This window comes from Grus americana, chromosome 2 (genome assembly GCF_028858705.1).
Source record: "Grus americana isolate bGruAme1 chromosome 2, bGruAme1.mat, whole genome shotgun sequence".
NCBI lineage: Eukaryota > Metazoa > Chordata > Aves > Gruiformes > Gruidae > Grus > Grus americana.
Window position 1 is genome coordinate 122,251,957 of NC_072853.1, and position 17,615 is coordinate 122,269,571.

The 17,615-nt window shown below is 43.4% G+C and overlaps 1 protein-coding gene across 6 annotated transcripts in view; it reads right to left on the minus strand.

Annotated features, from left to right (window-relative positions):
- Positions 1–14,677: 14,677 nt before the first annotated feature.
- The window catches only part of NEK11 (NIMA related kinase 11), a 98,056-nt gene continuing 95,118 nt past the window's right edge, over positions 14,678–17,615 (minus strand). For 4 of the 6 annotated variants that reach the window (XM_054814380.1, XM_054814381.1, XM_054814382.1 and 1 more), the window contains exon 14: positions 14,679–15,831. In XM_054814380.1, the coding sequence (XP_054670355.1) occupies positions 15,627–15,831 (205 nt within the window). In that variant the 3' untranslated portion in view covers positions 14,679–15,626. Of the gene's footprint in view, positions 15,832–17,615 lie in introns of all 6 variants that reach the window. The other 2 variants (XM_054814378.1, XM_054814379.1) reach the window with 2 other exon arrangements.

The following is a 17,615-nucleotide window of genomic DNA, read 5'->3' on the forward strand; positions in this document are numbered from 1 at the left end:
CTCCCTAGATCAGACTTAAAAAAAACCCCTCCCTTTGCTCCACATTTTGAGAGCTGTTGCACTGGGTGGTCACCGTGCTAAGCCCACAGACTGCAAAATGGCATTGAGTGCTCTGCCAGATCAGTCACCACTGAGCCTTGCCGTGTTGGTGGTCAGGTGGCAGTGGTTAACTCCCAGTAGCCTGATACAACCAGTGTACAGGGTCTTGACATGTAATTTCAAATGGTGGACAAAATCTGTCACTGAGGAGATGAGCTGACTGGATACTGCAGAGTTAAACACAGGTCAGTAGGCAAAGACATGCTCGGTGTGAGTCTTTCTGAGTCAAACCATGCTTGCAATTAGCTATGATGTATATCTACACAAAGAGATTGAAGAACTTAGTCTCTACATGTCTTTGCCTATTAAACCCATAAAGCACTTCAGACTCCAACCTCATCTTCCTGAGCTCCTGAGTTTTAGCGCAATTCCTTCATTACCACCTCATTTTCTTGCCTTCTCTATTGATGGAGAGCAGTCACATTTGTCTGATTCTCCAGCCAGCACCTGTGACTTTCTGTATTGCCAACATCTATTTTGTGACTGCCTCCAGCTTCATCCTTGCGCACTAATGCTTTCATGTGATAATAAGTCGGTGCTTCTCTGGGGGATGAGTGGTGTAAGTGGGCTTGCCTGTGCTGATGTATCCTGATGGTTTGCTCTCTTGCCACCTCACTTCTCATTCATTTCTCCCAGCCAACAGTCATAGCTTGTTTTTTCACCTCTGCACACTTTGGAGATGGCTCTGCTGCCAAACAGGTACACTGTTGGCGATCCAACCTGGGGGTAAAACCACAACACAAAGCTTATTTAATGAGAATAACATCTCAGAGCACACTGTTTATCCGTGGTGCCTTTTCCCTAATTTCCCTTAATGAAGGTCCTGATATTTCATTAACGACCATTTGCTGAAGAACACAAGCTTCACCGTTACACTGGTAAATCTTAAAACAAAGGAGTAATTCGACAGCCTGCAGTCAGCCTGCTGCCAGATCAAGGGCTTTATTCTGAATTGAGTTCAAATTCCTCCTGGTGCCAATGCAATGAAAGGCACTCAGTCAGTTTATTAACATGAAAAGAATCCTTCCTACTTCAGTATACATTATTATCCTGGGAAGGGAATTCAGGCAGTCTGCTCTATTACGTTTGATGGTTGATATTAAACTTGTCAGACCCAGCTGTAAACTCAGACACCTTTAGCAATACTCAGATATTAAAGAAGGCCTCACATTGTGAAATCTCTTATTCACATTTGATTTGCTGGGTAGGATGAGGAATCATAGAATCATTTAGGTTGGGAAAAACCCTTAAGGTCATGAAGTCGAACCATAAGCCCAACACTGCGAAGTCCACCACTAAACCATGTCCCAAAGCACCACATCTACATGTCTTCTGAATATCTCCAGAGATGCTGTCCACTTCCCTGGGCAGCCTCTTCCAAGGCTTGACAACCCTTTCGGTGAAGAAGGTTTTCCTAATATCCAATCTAAGCCTCCCCTGGTGCAACGGGAGGCCATTTCCTCTTGTCCTATTGCTTGTTACTTGGGAGAAGAGACCAACACTCACCTGGTGACAACCTCCTTTCAGGTAGTTGTAGAGAGTGAGAAGGTCTCCCCTCAGCCTCCTTTTCTCCAGGCTAAACAACCCCAGTTCTGAGCCTCAGCTGCTCCTCATAGGACTTGTGCTCCAGACCCTTCACCAGCTTTGTTGACCTTCTTTGAACACGCTCCAGCACCTCAATGTCCTTCTTGTACTGAGGGGCCCAAAACTGAACACAGTACTTAAGGTGCGGCTTCACCAACGCTGAGTACAAAGGGACAATGACTTCCCTAGTCCTGCTGGCCACATCATTCCTGATACAAGCCAGGATGCTGCTGGCCTTCTTGGCCACCTGGGCACACTGCTGGCTCATATTCAGCCCTGTTAGCCAACACCCCTAGGTCCTTTTCCAATGGGCAGCTTTCCAGGCACTCTTCCCGAAGCCTGTAGTGTTCCACGTGAACCTCACACAGTTGGCCTCGGCCCATCGATCCCAGCTGTCCAGCTCCACCTGTAGAGCCTTTCTGCCCTCAAGCAGATCAACAGTCCTGCCCAAGTTGGTGTGGTCTGCAAATTTACTGAGAGTGCACTCGATGCCCTCATCCAGATCATTGATAAAGATATTAAACAGAGCTGGCTCCAGTACTAAGCCCTGGGGAATACCACTAGTGACCAGATGCCAAATGGACTTAACTCCATTCACCACAATTCTTTGGGCCTGGCGATCCAGCCAGTTTTCTACCCAGCAAAGAGTACACCCATCCAAGCCATAAGCAGTCAGTTTCTCCAGGAACATGCTGTGGGAAACAGTGTCAAAGGCTTTGCTAAATTCCAGGTAGACAACATCCACAGCCTTTCCCTCATCCACCAAGTGAGTCATCTTGTCATAGAAGGAGATCTGGTTAGTCAAGCAGCACCTGCCTTTCATAAACCCATGCCGACTGGGCCTGATCACCTGTATGTGCTGTGTCATGACACTGAAGCTGATCTGCTCCATAACCTTCCTTGGCACCAAGGTGAGACTGACAGGCCTGTAGTTCCCTGAATCCTCCTTCTGGCCCTTTTGTAGACAGGCGTCACGTTTGCTAACCTCCAGTCAACCGGGACCTCCTCGGTTAGCCAGGACTGCTCTGGCTGAAATCAGGTGACTTAAGGGATGGGCCCTAACCATGATGGCTATCAGAAACACAAGGTCAGCTGTGTCAGGCCTATGTGAATTTGCGAAGGCTGGCATGTTCATTATGTTATGGTAGTCAAAAGACTTAATTGCTGTTCTGTTTGAAAGAGAACTTACAATGTTGACCAATACCCGCAGGAACAGTAGGACTCTCTTCTTCTCTCTTCAGAAATGTGACTCTTTTCCAGAGCTTCCTACCTGATGAGGGCACGTATTCGTCCTTATTTACTAGGCTGAGTCTGAGGTCTACAACTCTCTTCAAGGCATTCTGCTTCTTCCCTTCTTTAGCCTTTACTCATTTGGAGTCTCTTCATCGTCCTTCATGCATCCCATTCCCAGAAACAGTTTCCTCATTGGTCTTCATTCACATTGTTCTTGGAAACATAGCCATCTACTGAGTCCAGAGGGGGCTGCATGGCCCAAGTGGAGTGAAATATTCTTTCCCACCCACCCACAGCAGACAGAGTCGTGGCATGACCAGCAGCAGTAACCAAGGAGTCACTGCTCTGTCTGGGCAGGCAGCAACTTCTGCAGCGCTTATGCAGGGAAAGAAGAGGAGGAAAGGAAAGTGAAAAGTCACAAATCCAAGAGTGAGAGCTCTTTTAGAAAATAAAAGCCTAAAGCTCACCTCACCACCAAGAGAGTTTTTGTCTTGCTTCCACAATGGCTACTGGATTTTAACGGGCCTTTAAAGGCCAAATCAGGTGGCAACTGCACGCGGCATTTGAGCACGCAGTGTACTTGCTTTCAGGGCTCCTTACCCGCAGGCTAATCAATCCTAGTCCAGTTCCTACCGGGAGCACACATCTACCCCGCAGGACTCCTGTACTGGTTCCCAAAACGGAAGCCAGGATACAAGCAAATCTGCTGCTGACATACAGAGCATAATTGGAAACCCTCAGCCTAGCTGCTTGCTCATTAATAAAGATTCATAATGTACCTGGCTCCTTCCACCTGCTCCTAGTCTATAATTAGCAACTTGTGCGTAGGTAGCAGCACCAGTAAATTGCTTCTAGTCTTCGGTGACAGTAACTTGTACCTGACAAAAATACAAGGAATAGGGATAAATGGCTACAATAATGCAGAAAGCCTTTAGCACTAAACAGCAACGATAACCCTTTGCATCTCAGTACTAGCTCTGCCTTCATTGTATGAGTCTCCATTGCCCTCTTGGAGTTACGGACAGATGTTAGTTGCTGGGAAAGGCAGGCACCACACAGCAGTCAAGCAGATGCCTTTCATACAAGTAGCACCAGCGTTGAGGTTTTACTCTCTGGCTCCTCAGACACAAGCCTGGAAACTGCTGGGCTGGCCCTGGACCAGGGGTACTGGGCTGCACAGACACCACAGGCAGTGGTTCACCCCATCCTCACCATCTGAACCGGGCACTCAAGTCTCCTTGCTCTGCGAGCCAACAAAATCACACCACCTGCGCCCTTGGGACCGCATTTCCCTTAATCATCTCCTTTCACTGAGTCTGCAATCAGGCCTCCTGGCAAAGACAGGATCATGTTCTGCCTTAGGGGTGCCACCAGTAGTAGCATCACTCATGCAAGGTCCCGCATTCATATCACCATAGCACCTGTAGTTCTCATAGGCACAGATGGGACTGAGACTCTTGTTTTGGCCTAAGATCCTGTTGTTACTCATCCCTACCAGGACCCGCCACCATGGACCTCAGGCATGGTCCATCCACACAAGGACATTTGTGGCTCTTCTTGTTACTGACTACATGGGGAATAATTTCTCCCTGCTCTTGGGCAGCTTTAAATGAGTTGGTGCTCTACTGTGGAGAAATGGAAATTTTCATAGGTGTGAGAATGCCACTCTTTATAATTCATGGGAATTGTCAGTAAATCAACATATCCTCAGGTTCTGCATATCCCTGGATCTGTTGCTGAAAAAAAAGCCAAATCTGCCTAGTCTTTTTGATTGCAAATGAATATATTGAAAGTCTGTCTCGTTCTCCTTGAGAAATCAAAGCCTGTTTGATTGAAGCTCATTTTCACACAATCAGCTGATGTAGCTCACACTTTAGACATTTTCAAATTCTTTTTACTTTTCCAGAAAAAAAGACATAAATCCTGAAGAAAAGTGCCTTTCTCCAAAGTCATCTGTCCAGGCGTTTAGTCTTTTACATTTTTTGCTGCCAAACTTTTGATTAATAAGATGAAAAATTGTGTATTTTCTTAGATGACAATAACTGTATGACCTTTCTCCTGTCTCTTCTGACTATAAATGCAGCAATAAAAAAAGTGTTTTGATGGCAAAGAATTAGATTCAGGTGCTGATAATACTAAAATACTGTGGATTTATTTTGTAAGAATAATGTCTAAATCATGTTTCCCATTTTTCTTATAACCTCCCAGATATTTCAGTACATGGCGAGAATTCCAAAAACCTGTTCTTTCTTTTGGTAACTGAAAACCTGATCCTTTTTCTGACTTTTTTTCTCTGATATTTTGCTTTGCAGTCTCTTTAGCCGGAACGGTATTTTTGTCTTGCTGTGAAGTATTGCCTGATGCTTGCCTTTCATCCCTAGGAAGAATTCTTGTTTGTAATTATTTCAAAAGTTCAAAACTAATTTGAAATGTAGGGAACACTTGGAAAGTGTAAAGGAAAAGTTCAGCTCTTAAAAAAGGAAAGGAAAGGAAGAGGAGGGGATGTGACAGAAATATAGTTCTGCTGTCATTTAAAAGGTAGCCATTAATAAAAAGATGGAAAGCATAATGATTGAGCCAAAGTTTCTGAAAAATTGTACCTATAAACTTCACACCCATCAGGAATGTGGAGGGAGAATTTTATGAAATATTGCAGGGACTTGGACACCCAGTACACCAAACTAGCTCATGAGGAAGCTTCTTAAAGAAATACAGACAGAAAGGAGGAGAGGAAGAAAAAAAGAAGAGTTCATGTTCTTTATGAAAACATTGGAGCCCAAAATACTTCATTAAGAATTACCAGAAACTCAGGCAGAGGAGAAGCTGTACCAGAGAGACTTCTCAGATTAGTGCCTGCTGGCAAAATGTGTGATGTGGAAAGAGATGATCAAAACAAATGGAGTCATAGACATTAACGCCAGAGTTTTCTTCTGGTTCAGGTTAAAATACCCCACAAATGCTCACCCTTCAGGGCTGAAAAGAGTGAAATTAAGGGATTCCCTGTAGGCTGCATGTCCCCCAAAAACACATTTTCTTTTGCCTGTCTTTATGGGAACATCTTTTGATTTATGGGCAGATGCTGCTTTAGGTCATTTTCTGGCATTAAGAAGGAACTAATTACAGATGCTCCTGCTCCTACCAACACTGCTTGCTGAGGAGTCCCCAGTGCCACAACATCAAACACTACAGCTTGATAGAGGGGAAAAAAAAAATCAGCCTGCGACGCACAGCCCCGCAGCCCAGCTGGGTGAGATGGCCACAGGGAGCTAACCCAGCTGAGAAGGCTGGCCTGCTCTCCAGGACTTGGCTGCATTTTACATTTAGTCAGATTACGAACACAAAAAACAAATGAAAAAGGCAAGGTCAATCTCTGTTTATAGAACTCCATTTAATGTATGTAAATTTTAATTAAGTTTAATTTATGTTTTGACTATATAAATCTATATTAATTTAGTTCAACTGATTGGACCACCAGGCTGCAACACTGTCAAGATTTCCAGTGGTCGGAGGTCTTCTCAGACCTCTGAATGCCTGTTGCTTCAAAGCTGGGGCTTCGAGCTCTGAAGACTTGCCTCTTTTATGAGCAAAAATCCCTGTGCTGCATTTCACTTGGTACTACAGACCAGTGTCCCCCGCTCCCCTGGCAATTGTGCAGCAGTAGGCCTGGCACTCAAAGCTAAGCACACGTTTAAATGTGTGATGGATTTAGGGCTCATTTTGTCTCCTTTCATTTGGGCCGTCCTGCTGTGCACTGCTCCAAGTAAAGCATGTTCATTCAATACGGTGAAAAATAATCTAAGCAGACATCAGCAAGGGCACAATGCTGAAGAGCAGCCTCTGAAAAGCCCATCTGCACTGACCCGGTGAGGTGGATTGGATTTTCCATACATTGGTAATTAACCAGTATTTCATTCAATATAACTCTAATTACCTCATTGATACACAATCTATTTTTCTGCCAGATTATGCTGAAAACAATTTCAATTTTTAACAATTGTGAAAATGTACTTTTTATCCAAAGAGGTGGCAGGCACACAGCGGCTTCGCTTTCTCTCCTTACATTATTCTTGTGGTCTTTTCCACAAATGCCTGGGTGTCTCTTAGGTATTACTTTTTAATCACCCACCTTCATTACGTGTAGTGTTTGCTCCTTTTTCATTTTATAGCACAAAGCCAGAAAGAAGGCAATTAAAATTCAATAATGGTGCAGTGCTTAGACACTCATTAAGTAGTCATTAGGTAGTCTGGAGATTCATTGTCTTCATGAGGGTTTGTTTCCTCGTTCTCCCTGAATCTCCTCACGGCAGCATTGGCTTGGATCAGCAAGCGCGATGTGAATGTGAATCCAGAAGCGTTGATGAGTTTGCTGGCCCAGGCACAAGTGCTCCGCTGCCTCCTGGACACCCACCGTCTTGGATGCAGCAAACTCCTGGGGCTCTTCCAGCAGCACCAGGGAGATGCCTGGGTCTGGGGATGGGGATGCCCTGGCTGTCCCCGGTCCTGTCCTGCTCCCTGGCTGGGACCGATGCACCCTGGCAGTGATTCTTCAGGTGATATAGGGACCACTTCAACACCTTGGCTTATGCCACCTTGACTAACACCCCCCTCCCAGAAACACAGCCCCCAGTTGCCAAGACAGCTTGTAGAAGAACACGCTTCTCAGCATGAGTAATTGGCAAAATCAGGCCTCGAGGGAGTCAGGAGCATTCGCTGTCAGCATCAGGAGCTGAGCTCCTGCCAAAAGAGCAAGACAAGCAAGCTTCATTTTGAGGTGGGAAAAAAAAATCTCATTGGCAGAGACAGCATGGCAAGAGTATGCCACTGATTGTCAGATGCATAAAGGCATCAATAAAATAATGTTCACATTCAAAAATGGTCTTACAGGAGAAGCAGCCTCTCTTGATTATAAGGATTGCCTCTGGACACTAAACAGCATCTGTTCTCCAAAGTCTGAGCATCTTGAGTTTGCTTTGCTTTCTGTCCTTGAGAAGGTGGGAAAGAGAGAGGACAAGACAAGACAACTGAGACAGCTCAAGCTAGGAAGGCTCCAGAGCAGCTTTAAGGAGCAGTTCACTGGAGCTCACTGAGAGCAGAGGGAGCAAACCCCAATGCATTATTTAAGACTACTCTCACATTGCTGATCCTTTATAGATGCAGATCAACATAGTGGCCTCTGCTAGAAAAAGGAGGCTTCAATATGAATAAATAAATAAATAAATAGAATTCATATTAGAGATGCTGAGGGGAAATAATACAGCCCGAGGGAATATCTGTACAATAAGGGCTCAGCAGATACCAATGGAGGGAGCAGAGCAATTCACAGATTCCCAGCTTGTTTGTAGCACTCCGTTACCTCTGGCATGTAAAGCTCTGGCACAGAATCACCTCATTGATAGTCTATCACCTGCACACTTGCTTGCACAGCCACAGAGTCATATTTCATGAAATAATGGGTTTCTATATTAAAACTCATTTCACCTCTCACTAAACATTGCATCATGCTTTATGCCTTGCCTTCCCCCAGTACCTCCAAGCCGCTGCTGACCGCCTGGCATGGTGTCAGGCGAGAAGCAAGAGGAGCGCTCCACTTTGTTGCTATATATGCTCAGGCTGCTTCTCTGAACCATCTTCCACTCATCTTCCCGCTTGGTACTTCAGTTGTGAGGTCTCTGAGGACAGGATTGCCTTGGGGCTGTTTTGTACAGCGCCTGGTGCAGCAGCTGATCATGACTTTTGGGTTTTTTCCCCTCAAGGTGCATTCAGCTGTGCATTTCCCTCCTTGTAAGAATTTTTCTGAGCAGTTGGCAGACATTTTGTTTATCCAGAAAGAAAAAGTATTCTTGAAGTTTTGGTGACATGCTGTGCCTAAGGATATAGACATACCTGTATGTGTATATGTGTGTGTGTGCATGTGTAGATGTAGAGATAGATAGACAGATGATAAATAGGCAATTCGTGATAGATTCACAATTCATTTCTCTATATAGATACATATACAAAGGTATAACATTCTCAGGCTCCCTAAGACAGATTGCAGAGTTTAAATGTGAAGATCCATTGATACACAGGACAGTTAATTAGTAGAAAGGAGTAACCTTCTCTCCTTCCATTTCCCATTTTTCTTTGGAAGCATTATTTCTTGTTGTTTGCACACCACAGCCTCTGTACTTTGATAACAGTTAGCCATGTATTAATGAAGATGACAACAAAAACGAGCTTATTTTATCTGTGGGATGATAGTCGCAGTGTGTGCATTTCTGGCACATTGCAAAACATTGGGAATCCGTGGCCAGGTGTTATCAAGTGGAGTGGGTAAATATTCACCCAAGAGGAGTACTTTTAAACCAGCCGACTGATAAAGGTCTGTTTTCCTCAACTGATTTTTCTGCTGGGAAATTTATTCTCATGGTTTCTGCTTCCTGACCTGATGGAGCCATGACTGACTACACAGTGTGGGAATACTGAAAATCAGGTGGCTGTAGCTAACCATTTGTGAACAACTCAAGACTGAAACCTGTCTGCAGAGTTAACATGGCAAATTATCTGTAAATACTAATTATCTTTCCAGCCATGATGGACATATAATCCAGATAAAAGAAAACTGGATCCGTAGTGGTATGAAACCAGAAGTGTTTGCATGTCTTCTCTTGCGCAGACCACTGGACTTGAGGTCAAAGTTTCCTTCTAGGATTTCACTCCTAGTCTCATTCCAGATACTTGAGTGGCCTTCAGAAAACCCTTCACTCTTCCTTTATTCCCCAACCATAAAAAAGTGACAAAAATATCTAAGACTGGGTGTGGAAATTATGTATATGAGGAGAAGGTGTAAGAAGGAGGAATCTACAACCCTTTCCTTCCTATTCCATCCCTTCCCTACCTCCTGTCCCTGGCAAGTCTGTACATAAATCATAGAATCATAGAATCATAGAATGGTTTGGGTTGGAAGGGACCTGAAAGATCATCTAGTTCCAACCCCCCTGCCGCGGGCAGGGACACCCTCCACTAGACCACGTTGCCCAAAGCCCCATCCAGCCTGGCCTTAAACACTTCCAGGGATGGGGCATCCACAGCCTCTCTGGGCAACCTGTTCCAGTGTCTCAGCACCCTCACAGTAAAGAATTTCTTTCTAACATCTAATCTAAATCGACCCTCCTTCAGCTTAAACCCATTACCCCTTGTCCTGTCACTACACTCCCTGATAAACAGTCCCTCACCATCTTTCCTGTAGGCCCCTTCAGGTACTGGAAAGCCGCAATTAGATCTCCTCAGAGCCTTCTTTTCTCCAGGCTGAACAATCCCAACTCTCTCAGCCTGTCCTCATAGGAGAGGTGCTCCAGCCCTCTGATCAGCTTCGTGGCCCTCCTCTGGACTCGCTCCATGTCTCTCCTGTACTGGGTCCCCCAGAGCTGGACGCAGTACTCCAGGTGGGGTCTCACAAGAGTGGAGTAGAGGGGCAGGATCACCTCCCTCGACCTGCTGGTCACACCTCTTTTGACGCAGCCCAGGACATGGTTGGCTTTCTGGGCTGCAAGCGCACACTGCCGGCTCATGTTGAGCTTCTCATCAAGCAATACCCCCAAGTCCTTCTCCTCGGGGCTGCTTTCAATCCATTCCTCGCCGAGCCTATAGCTGTGCTTGGGATTGCGCCGACCCAGATTTGCCTTTGCTGTTCCCAGCTGTTCTTATATTAATATACCCAGCACATCTGAGTAGAATTATCATCAAGGCAGTCATATTCCTGAGCAGTAATGGTCATCAGCCAAATCAGCAATTGGGGACTGTATTTTCATGAGACTTCTACTTACTACCAATAATCCTATACAGAAAACTTTCTGCTGGATCTCTCTCTCCTGAAAAACAGTTTTCAGAGGAGACAGACTAAAGGTTTTTCAGGTTATGATGTGTTGTGAACAGATATTACAAACAAAATATGAAATCAGGTATGCCTATATGCCTATTGTTCCTGCCTCCAAATGAATCTCCTGTTGAGCCTTTTTTTCTCTTGCCCAGTAAGTTCCTTCAGATAACACTGGTTGCAACTATAGCACACTGAAAGGTCAGTCTTAGAGTTATCTGTAAGCCTACTTCGCTGCCTCCTACCATTTTTTCACCTGTGTATCTGCTCAATGCTCCATCACCCCAGTTACATGTGCACTTGGAGAGACAGCAGTGGTTGGGGGTGAGCTCTGGCCGTGCCAGCTGCAGGTTTGTGGTTTGGCCCTGAGGGCATCTCAGAGCTCGTCAGCACAAGGCAGCACCCACAGAGCCAGGTCCTGTAGGAAGGATGGTCCTTTCCTGCAGGCAGGATTTTCAGACACTGGAAACATCTAATTCATCTTAAAGACAGGGGACTCTGATGCCTTCTAGGGATTATCTGGCAGGTCCTCTAAGAAAGGACTCACTTTTTGTTTGCTATGACAAATATAATTGGTCTGCCTCCTAATCCAGCTGCAGACAAGATGCTGACAGTTATACTTCTTATTAAAAAACTCACATTCTTTTTTCCCATTACAGTTCAAGCACCTTTTTACCAGGTTCGAGGCCCCATAGCATTACATAATTACTCACCTCACTTCCTTTGTTTGCAATATCTCTGCATCAAGCCCTACAGCGTGTAGCATTTTTAGGAGAGTCAATAAAAAAGCAGCAAGGTTGCCTCATGCTTGTGAAGCTTTTGGCACAAATATGTAGGTCAAATGGGACCTTTTATGAAGCCCTATCCACAGCAATCTAATGTCTTTACATTTATTTCCTCACATTTACTTCCAGCAGTTCTATTGCTTTTTTTATTACTGAAGATCCATGATACTAACAATCCTCCTCCTTCCTTTTAGATTTCTACTAATAACCACCAGCAATGGGATTTTGCTGGAAATGAACTTGCTTGTATTTCATTTATGTGCTCACATATGCATTTCATAGATGAAAAAGACAGGGACTTAGTCTTTCCTTCATCTTAAGTCCTTTTCACCCAGCAAGCAGAATAAAACTGAAAACTAAAATGTATATCTTATACAAGATCTGATCTTTTAAGAAGAGATTTTTTCTTCTTTTATGCAAGTCATTGCATTTGTCTAATAGGTAATGTAATGAATTTGATGTGTTTCTCTCCTTCCATCAAGGCTTTATTAGGTTAGAAAAGGACTCTGCACTTCTCTCTTTGTAGATTGACCTGTTCATGGAAGAGTAAGACCTGTTAAAAGCCTGACTGGGCTCGACCATTGCTTAATGGGCTTCATGATTAGTGACCACTCCTGCTTTATTGAGACTTTTTGCATTTCTAAGGACCTACTGATCTCTAAGGATTCAGTACCATGCTTTTTTTGTCAATTCAAAATTTACTACTCTCTTTTTGTACTAAACTTGATTACAGAAAAATAATTGATCTGATAACCATATATAGAGATTATCAGCATGGCATCTCAATAAATGCTGTTACCTTTAATACTCGTACCACTGTACCAAATGCAGCTTCCCTAACCTCAGCAGAGACAGTCTACCTGGCACTACAGCACCAGCCTTTCTACCCCATGGCGTGTAAGCTGTTCTCCGTCACAATTTTTGATTCATGTGTCTATATACTTTTTTATAAAATCTTCATTGATCTGCTTAGTCTGAAATAGTTAGGATCAGTGGAGGCTCTAATCATTTTTAGCCAGCAGCAACCTCAAGAGAAGATTTGACAGGAAGCGTGTTTGTGCACACATGCATAATGCAACAAAGGTTTATGATAGCAATATCACACAAAAATAAAGAACAGTGTATTACACATTATCAAGATAATACTAACACGATGAGAATATTTAGTTGTACTATATTGGAAAACAGAAAAATATGGCAATTGTCTGACAAAAAGACCTTGTAACTTTGTTTTCTATAGACCCACATGCCCGTCTCCGCAAACCTGGGGGTAGCACACAAAATCTCCACTGAAGGCTACTTACTGTGCGGCTGCGGAAGTGCACAAGGATACTTGGAGGCCTTTAAGCATCTGTAAAAACAATGCAAAAGCCAGCTATGAAAAAAGTTCTGGTGAGCTGCAGAATTGAGTTGAACTCCTGATGCAAACCCTCCCCCAGGGTATAGAAGGCAGAATGACTTTGGGTCATTCACTGGGTTTTATCAATCCAATTTATCAACCCAATCCAAGTTCTGGTGGGGACATACCTCACTGTCTCCACAATAAGAGCTGGTCCTGATCTGGATGATACAATTTCAAACTCAACAATTTGCTGAGAATTTTGGAAGGGATGAGATCTGAAAAAGGTAGAGTTTTATTGGGAAATGAGAGTAGAGAAAAAGGCATGCAATGCATATAATGCAATCCAAAGCTTTTCTGAAGTGACCCTCAAGAGAAACAGTGATGTAAATATTTCTGTCAGATCCATGGGATTTGTCTCTGTGTTTTTACTACAGTTCAAAGACAAAAAGTTTCCTGCTGAGTTTAGTATGTATACCACATTGCCTAATTGTGGTATGATTGATGGAAAAAACAAAACCACAGTGTAGTTTAAAGCATATAACCAGTAAAGCAATAACCTCCAGATCCTCATATGACTTGAAGGTCATGTCCTGCAGAGAAGAAAGCAACTGAAGTAACTGTAAAAGGCACTGTGATTTCTTTTTTGCGTGCAACAAGCAAAAGTACTGCTCATCAGAGAGCAACCATTTCCCTGAGGGTAATCTGCATGGCTAAACTATGTTTTCCAGGCTTTACGGGTTGCCCTTTAATGATCTTGCTGGTGCTTGAATGCCTTAGAAAGCCTGACCCATTCCTATGCAGCTCTTTTTTCTTGCATGCTGCAGGAAAAGTCTGATAAGGTGTTCCTCATTAATAAAAAGGAATTGATTGCTTACACAGGCTGTTTTTGAAGTTTTTGTGATAAATCACTCTGAATCACAGCCAGAGGTAAGTGCAGTAGTCAAGACTATCTCCCTCTGACATTATTCTCACCACGTGTTAGTTACTTTGCTTTGTCAACTTTTTAGTCCCTGCAACATCCAAGCACTCATCCTATATCTTGGACTTTGGCAGTACTGTTTTTAAATAGTCTTAAATGAAATCATGTACAAAAAATGTGGGAGCAAGTACAGAAAACAACATTGAGAAAGATAGGCAGTGTAAGTACAAGAAGAAATAACAGGAGAGACTGAAACCTGACTGAGAATCTGTGCTTCAAACTGTCTCTCCACCTATGGGATATGAACCACCACACAGAAGGAAAAAAAAAAATGTTTCCCTACCTCCATGACCATCAGTATGGATTTTAGCCTCTGGTTTGCAACACCATGTATTCCGAATAAAAGCCGAAATCAGACATGACAGAATCTCCTGTTACTTTGAGTTGGAAGTATAATGCCACATCTTCTGTAGCTGGGCATGTCCTTTGCTTCCTCAGTTTATCCTGCTGCTGAGATAGATTAAGATGACTCTACTTACCTTTCCATTTGAGTTTCTAAAAGCACAAAGATGGATCAGTGGCACTGCTTAATTTACTATCAATACCAAGTATCCTTAGCTGTAAATAATTCAACTCACATCAAATAGCAATGTTTTTTGATATTCAGATTATGAATTTCTTTTAATTTATTTAAGTCAGTCCCTGAGTCCTTTAAGACTTGTGGCACAAAAACAGGAAACATAAGGACTATAATGGCTGGATGCCTAAAATTAATTTCGTCCACAATTCATTTGAGATTCCTCTATACATTGTACCACTTTGTTATCCTTTAGCATTTTAGATGGGTGAAGGAGCTCAGAATGCAGAATAAAGGAAGAGGTAGAAGGAAAACATCAGGTATTTAATCAGAGCATGATATATAGTTGAAATCAGCAAAAGTGTGATGCATAAACACTAAGAAAAAACATTAACAGTAACCATATGCAAACCAAAAAAACCCAGTTTATTGTTCCATCCACGTACAATGAATTTGATCCAAACCTCTCAGAAGTCACAGTAAAGATTCTTAGCTAACATAATCAGCTATAGCTCAGGCCTCACATCTCTGTCTCTATACATGCATGTATACATGCATGTCTCTATATATGTATGGTGTATGGCCAGACATCTTTCTGCCTCTATGGATTTACATACCTATCTCTGTGTATGTGAGCATGCATATATGTATATAAATATACACATAGGCATGTATTTTCACAGCTCCTTTGAAAGTCACGCAGATTAAATGCAGGCCTTTTGAACAATGGATAATAAGGCGGCAATTAGTGGCTGAGAAGCCGTACATATACATATATGTTAAAGGGTAAATCTGCCAAAGGACAAAAAATACAGGCTTAAATGTCATGAGGACCAGTTAGCGCCAGAATCAAAGGCAGCTGGAGCCTAATCCTGCACCATTTCCATCAGAGGCAGCTTTGCCGGCGATGCTCTGAGTGCAGGGCTGGTGCCTGGCCAAGGCCCAGGAGAAGACCTTTCTTCATGCCCTAACTGGGGAAAAAGGGACGCTGGTAACGGTGAATCCTCCCCTTCACTGTCACAAACATTTGTTGTTCTTCCTGCCCCTGTAATCTGTACCATATTTACCCACTTCTCACTGCGGTCTGGAATCTCAAATGGACTTTACCCACATGCTTATGTACTACGGTTACTTTCCTCGAATACCTCCCGTACTTGCTCGCTGGCCTGAAGAAGGTAGCTCAGCACTTTCACTCCTCCTTGCCATTTCCAGTCTTGTTACTGACACACATTTTACAGCTGAAGATGTGCTTCTGAAGCCTGTAGCTGGTCCTCGAAGTAGAGAAGCTGATCCACTTCAAAGCAATCGCTTGCTCTAGAAACCAGTTTCTCCAGGCGTCTCCTGATCTCCTCCTCACTGGCATTCTGCTGTCTGGCTTGCTTCAGATAGCTGTATACAGCCTCAAATACCTCTGTTCCCAGCTTCCCAATGGCAGATCTGCGGATAAATATTACACAAAGGTCAAGTAAAAGTTAATTCACATCCTATATTAATACAAGCAATAGCAAGTACTGATATTTTAAAATTTTGTAGCTACCTTTGATTGAAATGATATAATGATGCACTTTATTTGTCTGACAGTACAAGGAACTAAAAATTCCTGGGGAATTTCTCTATGATTGTTTGTTATACAAAGAGCCCAGGAGTAAAAATGTGGCCATATAGTAAAGTCATGGGAAGCATGGCCATCGTCGTTGTTACAAACCAAGATCCCTTTTCATGCCGAATCTGACATACCGTTTTATCTACAGCAAGCCCAGTATACACACATCTATTATTGCCTCTGGATTTCATCAAAACCAAAAGGAGCATCCCCAGTCACCCATACACCGGTGGCATTTTATGCGCACAAACACATTGCAGGAGTCATTGCTTTATTTTAGCTTCTATCAAATAACAAGGAAACCATTGTACAAGATCAGCGTGAGCTAACTGACTTTTTTCTTTTCCTACAGCACGGTCCTTTCATAAGACAGATTTGTAATTTAGTGACAAAGAATACACTCACAGGATCTTAATGTTGATTTATAAAGAAGATCTGTTTGCATACTGCAAGACAATTAACAGAACTTCTTTTTTTACAGGCAAACATCTTTAAATTCATGTGTCACTAGCCACAGGTAACATAACACAAGATTTTGCACTCAGTGATGGGTTCATAATATTTTGATGAAAATATTGGAGTAATCTTCCTTCAGCATATCAGCAACTATCTGCCTGCTCTGCACACGTCTGCCTCAGGAACCGTTTTCTTTTTTTTATATGTTAGAGCAGTTGAGATTTGATTGTCCTTAACTTCAGATTTGCACATTTCAGGAGTAATGATGCACTTATGCAGAAATTGAGCTGGACTAATTGGGATCACCTTGTGGAAACATCTGCAATTTGTGTTTAAAAATGTCTTATTTTGTTTAGGTAAAGTTGTGGTAAGCAGCCTTTCCTCCCACTAGCATTTTGCTAGGATTTTAAGAGTATTTGGGGTTTTGGTTGCTTTGGGGGGGGTGGGGGTGGAGTGGGTTCCAGAATATCCATTGTGGCATGAAGATCTCTTCAATAACCCCCCTCAGCATATCTGAACAAGGTTTCTCTGACAAATTATTCTTACATACTAAAATGAACTAATGGTATCTGAGATTCTAATGCTCACACATATTTCTCAAGCATTACACATACTGTGTCTCTAGCATGTTAAAACATTTGATGCCTTAACACTTTGCTTGGCGGTAATTGTTTCAGACAAAAAGGAGCTACTAGGAAGTGAACTGTACAGTATCCTAAATTTCAGTCTGAGTATCTGCACTGATGTTCCCTTTCCACTGAGTCTCCATCACAAACTGCTTTCTACAAATTTAGACTACGGTAAACTGAGAGGATGGATCCCAGAGTCATCCCAAGATGGGAACTGCCTCATTTATCACCCCAGCAGTGAGCTGCCTACTATTTATAAAGGATTAGCATGCCTTTACAGTATTTACTGTCTCTACTGTCTCTGATGGGGGCTCTGAGCTGCTCCCCACTTCTCCACGCAGCGTGCTTGGCGGCACAGCCGCAGGCATGAGCAGAGCACGTGTTCCTGTCTGCAGGGCAGTGCCCGCTGCCTGTGGGGAGCTGCCCGCGGCCCTGGGCTCATGCTGCCTGCAGCAGGCTCCACAGCCAGCGCCCAGGGAGCTGGGACACGCTCGGCTGGTGGCCACGCCAAGGATCGCCCTTTCCGAGCTGTA